The sequence below is a fragment of the Anastrepha ludens genome, chromosome X, assembly GCF_028408465.1.
Source record: "Anastrepha ludens isolate Willacy chromosome X, idAnaLude1.1, whole genome shotgun sequence".
NCBI lineage: Eukaryota > Metazoa > Arthropoda > Insecta > Diptera > Tephritidae > Anastrepha > Anastrepha ludens.
The window spans coordinates 4,722,585-4,731,108 of NC_071503.1; the positions used below are offsets into that span (position 1 = coordinate 4,722,585).

General features: G+C 39.6%; 1 protein-coding gene across 1 annotated transcript; it reads left to right on the forward strand.

Annotated features, from left to right (window-relative positions):
• Positions 1-1,401: 1,401 nt before the first annotated feature.
• Positions 1,402-6,699, forward strand: LOC128869691 (uncharacterized). The gene has a single exon (XM_054112298.1). The coding sequence runs from the start codon at positions 1,402-1,404 to the stop codon at positions 6,697-6,699; it is 5,298 nt and encodes a 1,765-aa protein (XP_053968273.1).
• Positions 6,700-8,524: the final 1,825 nt, after the last annotated feature.

Consider the following 8,524-nt stretch of genomic DNA (forward strand, 5'->3'; position numbering starts at 1 on the left):
ATCTGGGGCAGCAGCAAGTGCAATGGACGGGGCTCTCGACTATTCGAATTTATCGCGTCCTCCTGCCTAGACATACATAACAAGGGTTCACAGCCAACGTTTGTAACGGCTAGAAGGCAGGAGGTGATTGATCTAACCCTATCAAACTCAAAACTTGGGTGGTCAATCAAGAACTGGAGAGTCCTTGCCGAAGATTCGTGCTCGGACCACAGGTACATTGAGTTTCAGTGTGGCGAGGAGGATCAGGTTTGAGGTCTTTGGCACTGATGTGTTAAGAAGCGACCAAGATCTACTCAGATATCTTCCGAGATCGGGTAGATTTAAAGAAAATTAAAAGGGAATCCAAGTGTAGTACAATGTCTGAGTGCTGCACTTGCTAGTTGTCCCGACAAAAAAAAAACCCCAGTGCGAGATGTCGATTCTCCTTTTCTTCTTAACCAAAATATCAAGTATATTTTGGGTAGTGACTACAATGTCTAGGTGGATAGTCAGTAGCGCTAATACATTGAGTAGTTCTTCTTCTGTTTTGTTGCGCAGTTAAGTCTATAATCTTCGCAAAGTGGAGAATGACGGTTCGCTTGATGCTACCGTAACAGGATGCAACCGTAAGTGGCGCCGATTTGATGAAATCGATATACATATTTATTTGTTAATATAAATTGAACATCACAAATGTCTAGAGCTCTGTATGCAGCAGGAATCTGCATAAACCCCCATTTAGTTTAAGTTATAGAAAATACTTTGTATTATTCCTACAGGCATTCTTTCTTTGTTATACCTACAGGCATTCCTTCTAAAATAACAGTAGAAACATCCGATCTCTGTAACCGTACCAAAAATTAGCATGTACATACATATAATATTGTTATCATATTTGTTTTTCCATCTGTATTTTTCGTTAAGCTAACAGTGCCTGCTTTGCAGATTTGATACTATAAATAAGGTTGCGAAAATACATTGCACCCTCTTCTACTTGGTGCGTGAACAAATCCACACATTGTTTTTCACTCGGAAAAAATAACTAACAGGATTAAGAAAATACTTAATTCCTCAAAACATTGGTGACCCCGACGTGATCGAATAAATCATAATATACATATATAATTATTTGATTAACCGTATCGTTTTAGAATTTTCGTATCCCAAGTAGAAGTAATTTCGGTACGCATATTTGTACGCACATAGTTTAAAACATATGTATGTACATTTTCGTCGCGGCCGTGAGTGTTTGTATACCCATTTACACAAGTACAGCTATCGAAGGCAAAACAGGTTGTTTTTCGCTTAAAATAAAGACATTTGGTGTTTTTTCTATTAACTGTTAACGATTAGTACAAACATAAAGACAATTAGTGCAGTGAAAAGTAAATAGAACTCAACAAAAGAAAATATATTTATAAAATGCCGAAAGAGTGTAAATCGTCTGATGAGAATCCTGGTGTAGCAGGTGAAATCGCTTTCTACAAAAAGGAAGGCAATGCGTTTCAACGCCAGCTAGATAATCTCAATAGCTTCCTTACGAACGAGCAGCTAAAAAACTTAGATGAGGCTGAACTTTCTGCGCGACTTAAACATGCTGAGCGTTTGCAGGCAAACTTCGAAAATGCACGATCAACACTTAGGCGATTGGACCGCAAGGAATTTGAGTCTGATGCTGACGAAAATTTCTCCAAAGTGTATATTGAGGTAGAGGTAAAAATTAATCGTTGGCTGAATACAAAACATAAGTCATCTGGCGCGCACTCTTCAACACTACGACAATTCTCTTGGGACGACATTACGCCGCAGCAGTTACAACGACGATCCAGGCTACCTGAGCTCAAAATTCCAGTTTTTAGTGGCTCCTATCTCGACTGGCCCTCGTTTTTCAGCACGTTTACTTCAGCAATAGACAAAGACGTGGAGATGTCCAAATTAGAAAAAATGCAGTACTTGATCACTAGTCTCAGTGATGCAGCTTTAGACACTGTGCGCTCACTCGAGCCCAGTGAAGAGAATTACGACAAAGCTTTAGATTTATTAAAAGTACGTTTTGATAATAAATTACTTCATTTCCAGGCACACATAAAGGCAATTTTCGGGCTACAAGGTATGGAAATGGGCGCATCAGATGGGTTACGAAAATTAAGCGATCAAGTAAATGCACATCTTCGAGCGCTGCAAACTTTAGCAACTACTGAAGATATATATAATGGCTTACTCATTCACCTCATCACAAGCAAACTGGATCGACAAACGCACGAAAAATGGGAAGAGAACTTATCTGCACACAAATTACCTACATGGACTGATATGTCAACGTTTTTGGAAAGAAGATGCCGCATGATGGAGAATTTGGAAAACGCTATGGTCATACAGGCACCTAGCAAACAGGTGAAAAATATTGTATCTCAAGCAAAATCAAAAGCAAGCGTACTCGTTACTGTAGGTGGTGGCAAGCCCACTCCACTCTGTATTTTTTGTGATTCCAAAGAGCATTTCATTACTGGTTGCACTTCGTTTTTGAATCTTTCTCCAAATTTGCGTTATAAGGAAGCAAAAAAATTTCATTTGTGCTTAAATTGCCTACGCAAGGGTCACACTATCAAGCAATGCAAATCTGGCAATTGCAGGTATTGCCAAGCAAAACATAACACTTTACTGCATTTAAATGGCAAGCAAGATAGTGTACCAAAACCGATTGTGGGATCGCCTGTACCAAATAGCCAGGTTACAACATCGCAATCAGCATTAACATCATTAGTTGCAAGTCCCAAACCTTTAGCCTTGAAAAATGTGTCTAACAATTGTGTGCTGTTAGCAACGGCCATCATTTTAGTAAAAAATCGTGCAGGCACATTAATTCCTTGTCGCGCTATTTTAGACTCTGCGTCTCAATTAAATTTCATTACATCCCGGTTAGCAAATCAACTTCAACTTCGGTCTCATCATTCACCAGTTTTAGTATCTGGCATTGGAGAATCGAGTCTCAATGCAGACAGATGCGTCGACATATTTGCCCAAGCGCATGATGGTCGGTTTTCGACATCCTTCACAGCTTTAATAACACAAAGCATAACAGACTATCAGCCGAATTTTGATATCAGCATTGAGGGGTGGAACATACCAAACAACATTAATTTAGCTGACCCATCATTCTTCAAAGCAAACCGTATTGATGTTTTGATCGGTGCGGAATTATTCTACGACTTAATTTGCGTTGGACAATTTAGAATTGCTGATCACTTACCAACACTGCAAAAAACTAAGTTGGGCTGGGTAGTTTCTGGAGGCGCATCACATATCAGTAATAAATTAACAACTCTTTCGGCATTCAGAAAATTAACACTTCCACATGATAATTTTGATACACTTTCAAACATTGTTAAACGCTTTTGGGAGATCGAAAATGGTTTCGATTCTACTCCAGCATTATCAGAAGAGGACGCTTTTTGTGAGCAGCATTTCATACAAAATTTTCTTCGTTTGCCTTCAGGGGACTACTCAGTTAGACTACCACCTAAATCCGATCTTGATGCTCTTGGTGAATCGCATTATCTTGCTTTACGTAGATTCAGGGCGCTAGAAATAAAACTCCAAAAGGATGAATCCACAAAACTTTTATATTCGGCATTTATGCAGGAGTATAAGGACCTTGGTCATATGTCGCTGGCATCATTTCAAGCAGACAAACCAGTTTACTACTTACCGCATCACTGCGTTAAAAAGCAAGACAGTACCACTACAAAACTGCGCGTGGTTTTTGATGGGTCCGCTAAAACTACTTCAGGGTATTCGCTAAACGATTTGTTGCTACCAGGGCCAATCATTCAGCCAAAACTTTTTAACATCTTGCTTCGCTTTAGACTTTTCAAAGTTGCACTACTTGGCGACATATGTAAAATGTATCGCTGCATTAAAATGAGTAGCCCTGATGATCAGTTGCAGTGCATTCTTTGGCGCGATGACCCATCTGAGCAAATCAAGACATACAAGTTAAACACGGTCACATATGGAACGAGGCCTGCTGCTTTCCTAGCTATTCGAGCTATGCATCAGCTTACATTTGATGAGGAGGAATCATTTCCAGTCGGCGCTAAAATCATTCGAAGAGATTTTTACGTGGATGATTTGATATCTGGTGGCGATTCAATCGAGGAGGTCATACAAATGAAGCAAGAGATCAGACAGCTACTTCTACGAGGAGGCTTTCCAATTCGAAAATGGTGTTCTAATGAAGTTGATGTTTTGAAAGATGAAGACGAAAGTAATTGCGAAAAATTCATAAAGTTTCATGATGGTACAGATGTGACAAAGGCACTTGGCCTTGTGTGGGAACGTATCTCAGACAACTTTCTATTCAGTTTCACACCAATCTTGAATTCGCAGAAAATAACAAAGCGATCTATTCTTTCAGTCATAGCGCGGTTCTACGATCCACTTGGCTTAATATGCCCAGTTATCACAAAGCTGAAGATCTTCATGCAAGCCTTATGGAAGGAAAAACTGGTTTGGGACGAAAGCCTGCCGCAATCGCTACAGTCCATTTGGTTGGACTTGTGTGGTCAACTTTCATTCGTTAGCAATCTTCATTTTCCACGATACGTGCTTGCACTGCAAGCCCGCGTTCAAATTCATGCCTTTTGTGATGCCAGTCTATCCGCTTATGGTGCTTGTGTTTACACACGCGTTGAAAAGCACGGCGTCAACAAAATACATCTTCTATGTTCCAAGTCCAGAGTTGCACCTTTGAAGTCGATCACGGTTCCGAAACTCGAGTTGTCTGCTGCGTTGTTGTTAGCGGAATTGGTTTCAAATATTTTGGAAAATAGCCAACTATCATATGAGTGCCATTGTTGGTCGGATTCAATGGTTGTATTGTCGTGGCTACGATCTGCTCCCAGTAATTTTAACATATTCGTATCAAATCGCGTAGCTAAAATACAATCGCTTACATCAGGTATGACCTGGCATCACGTTCCAACCGAACTGAATCCTGCGGATATTCTTTCGCGCGGCTGCACTCCAAAAGAGCTTCTAAATAACACCCTATGGGCTAATGGACCTTCATTCCTCCAATTTGATTCAGCGCATTGGCCAAGCAATATGAATTTCTTATCTAATCTTCCAGAAAGACGGCGCCATGTTTTAATTGCTGCAACTCAAATCGACGAAACTTACGGTTGCAAGTTCCAAAATTCATTCAGCAAGTTACAGCGCGTGTTTGCGTACGTTTACAAATTTCGCCACATTAAATCAAAACGAACTTTACCATCAGCTGGATTTCTCACAGTCGACGACATTAAAGGCGGTACACTGCTGCTAATCAGGCATATCCAGCAAGTGCACTTCGCATCAGAATACAAAATACTGAAAGAAAACAAACAGTTGCCTTCCTGCAACCATTTACTGTCACTCAATCCATTTATCGACGACTTTGGTTCATTACGCGTTGGAGGGCGGCTCTATAATTCGAATTTAGAATTCGAGGCAAAACACCCACTTTTGCTACCTAAACAGCATCCAGTCACTTCCGCACTCATTAAATTCTATCATCGTAAACTATTGCATGCAGGACCGCAGAGCTTATTAGCATCAATTCGTCAGCAGTTTTGGCCTATTGGTGGGCGCAAAACAGTTTCAAAAATCATTAATAAATGCTTGAGGTGCTTCCGCCTTAAGCCCAGGGTACTGCAGCAAATTATGGGTCAACTTCCAACAGACCGTGTGAGACCATCTAGACCTTTTATTACAACAGGTGTTGACTATTGTGGACCACTCCAGTACAAATGTGAGGTGCGCAACCGGCCACCCGTGAAATGCTACGTATGTATCTTTGTTTGTTTTTCAACGAAAGCATGTCATCTTGAACTTGTCCAAGATTTATCGACGTCATCGTTCATTGCTGCACTCAAACGATTTATCAGCATTAGAGGCAAGCCAAACACTATTTGGTCTGATAACGCTACAAATTTTTTTGGGGCAAAAAATGAGCTAGAAGAGCTGCGAAAACTATTCGCCGATCAAAATCACAATAGAGCAGTAGCTGAAGCTTGCATTGAAAATCAAATTGGTTGGAAATTTATTCCTCCCCGCTCGCCCCATTTTGGCGGCTTATGGGAAGCTGCGGTCAAGTCCGCAAAACTTCATTTCTATCGCACCGTTGGCGTCTCTATTTTAACCTTCGATGAGCTTCGCACTCTCATTTGTGAAATTTCTGCTATTTTAAATTCTCGTCCCCTTTGTCCAATTACAGAAAATCCAGACGATCTTGACGTGCTTACACCAGCGCACTTTCTCATTGGTGGGTCATTTACAGCCATAGAAGAACCAATTGTTACGCATCTAAATATGAACCGTCTAAGCCGGTGGCAGCGAATTTGTCAGATGCAGCAAATCTTTTGGCAAAGGTGGAGCACTGCGTATCTATCATTACTGCAAGAGAGGTGTAAGTGGCGAAACCCTATGGCAAACATACAACAAGGTGCTATGGTGCTTTTAAAGGATGACAATCAACCGCCTTTAAAATGGAGTCTGGGTCGGGTTGAACACACCTTCAGTGGCGCTGACGGATATGTTAGAGCAGCGATCATTAAAACAGCAAATGGGCCAGTAAAACGAGCTATAACTAAGATTGCAGCACTTCCGGTTGAAACAGATTTGGTTGAAAGCCTACACCTTCCAACGGGGGGAGTATGTATGCAGCAGGAATCTGCATAAACCCCCATTTAGTTTAAGTTATAGAAAATACTTTGTATTATTCCTACAGGCATTCTTTCTTTGTTATACCTACAGGCATTCCTTCTAAAATAACAGTAGAAACATCCGATCTCTGTAACCGTACCAAAAATTAGCATGTACATACATATAATATTGTTATCATATTTGTTTTTCCATCTGTATTTTTCGTTAAGCTAACAGTGCCTGCTTTGCAGATTTGATACTATAAATAAGGTTGCGAAAATACATTGCACCCTCTTCTACTTGGTGCGTGAACAAATCCACACATTGTTTTTCACTCGGAAAAAATAACTAACAGGATTAAGAAAATACTTAATTCCTCAAAACAAGCTCCAACAAAGTTTTTCGGCCGCTCCTTTACACTCGTTTTTTCCACAAAACCTGGAGTAAGGAACAAGTTTTTATGTTTATATTATGTGAGCTTTACTTTTTTAAGAAAAGCAATTATATTTGCGGCCGTAGCCGAATGGGTTGGTGCGAGACTACCATTCGGAATTCACAGAGGGAACATAGGTTCGAATCTCGGTGAAACAGCAAAATTAAGAAAAACATTTTTCTAATAGGGGTCGCTCTCGGCAGGCAATGGCAAACCTCCGAGTGTATTTCTGCCATGAAAAAGCTCCTCATAAAAAATATCTGCCGTTCGAAGTCGGCTTGAAACTTTAGGTCCCATTTATGGAACAACATCCAGACGCACACCACAAATAGGAGGAGGAGCTCGGCCAAACGCTCATAAAGGGTGTACGCGCCGATTGTATATATAATATATATATATATACATATAGATGCATGTATGGATGTGAAAGTTTAAGTATATAATTAACTAAATTCTATGAATATTACGAGTATTATCAAGATTATTTCAAAATATCCACATAAAAAACTTACTCTACATTTACATCAAGGGTTAGTATTCAGCAATATGTTGTACTTTTTAAATTATTACGTAAGTTAACGCTACTTATGTTGAAAGTTTATCCACTACACACGTTTCGGTTGCTCGATCTTTTCGCTGACGCTATGTCTGCAATAAACCGTGTGAATGGCAACAAGCGAAATTCCGCGAATATGATCACGCGGCATAACAGGTGAATAAGGGAATGCATAGACTAATACCCGAATTCTGTAAGCAGTCTCAAGTCACTAATTGAGACTTTTCGTGGTGAAATTTGATTTTGAGACTAGTTGCAATTCAGTAAGAAATCTCACGTCATAAGTCTCAAAAAAAAGTCACTAATTAGTGATCTACTTCTGAGCAGCGCACAAAACGAGAAATATGGAAGAGGAATTAATTATTTTATATATATTGCAAAAAAAGCGTGAAAATGAAGCGAAGTAATATGTTTTGGGTAAAAATTTCTTAAGAACACGAATAATTGTGTATTTATTGACGTTTTAGAAATATGCGTATACGGATTCCGGCAAGTTTACGCAGCACAAAACACCCATTTCCTCTGGACAAAGACGTTTTCAGGAGGTTTCTTAGATTCCCGAAATCCTTCTGCTGGGAACCTATTCAAGATCTCAAACCACTTAACAAGTTTCAGCGGAATTCCCAGCCCTTATTGAATAGCAAAATCGTCTCAAGTCACAAAAATAGTCACTAATTTATAATCTCAATTTTAGTGACTTGAGATGAGATTCGCTTACAGAATTCGGGCATAAGTTTGCTTTAAGAAATTTTTTAAAGTTCAGTTCAAATTTGAGAGTTGTGATAAAAAGACGGAGCTTGCTCCATAAAAAAAAATTTTAAATAAATTAATGTAGTAATAACACCGCATTACACACATTCTGTTCTATGAAC

What these genes read in the sequence shown, in the direction of transcription:
- LOC128869691 (XM_054112298.1), top strand. Translation starts at nt 1,402, where the DNA reads ATGCCGAAAGAGTGTAAATCGTCTGATGAGAATCCTGGTGTAGCAGGT.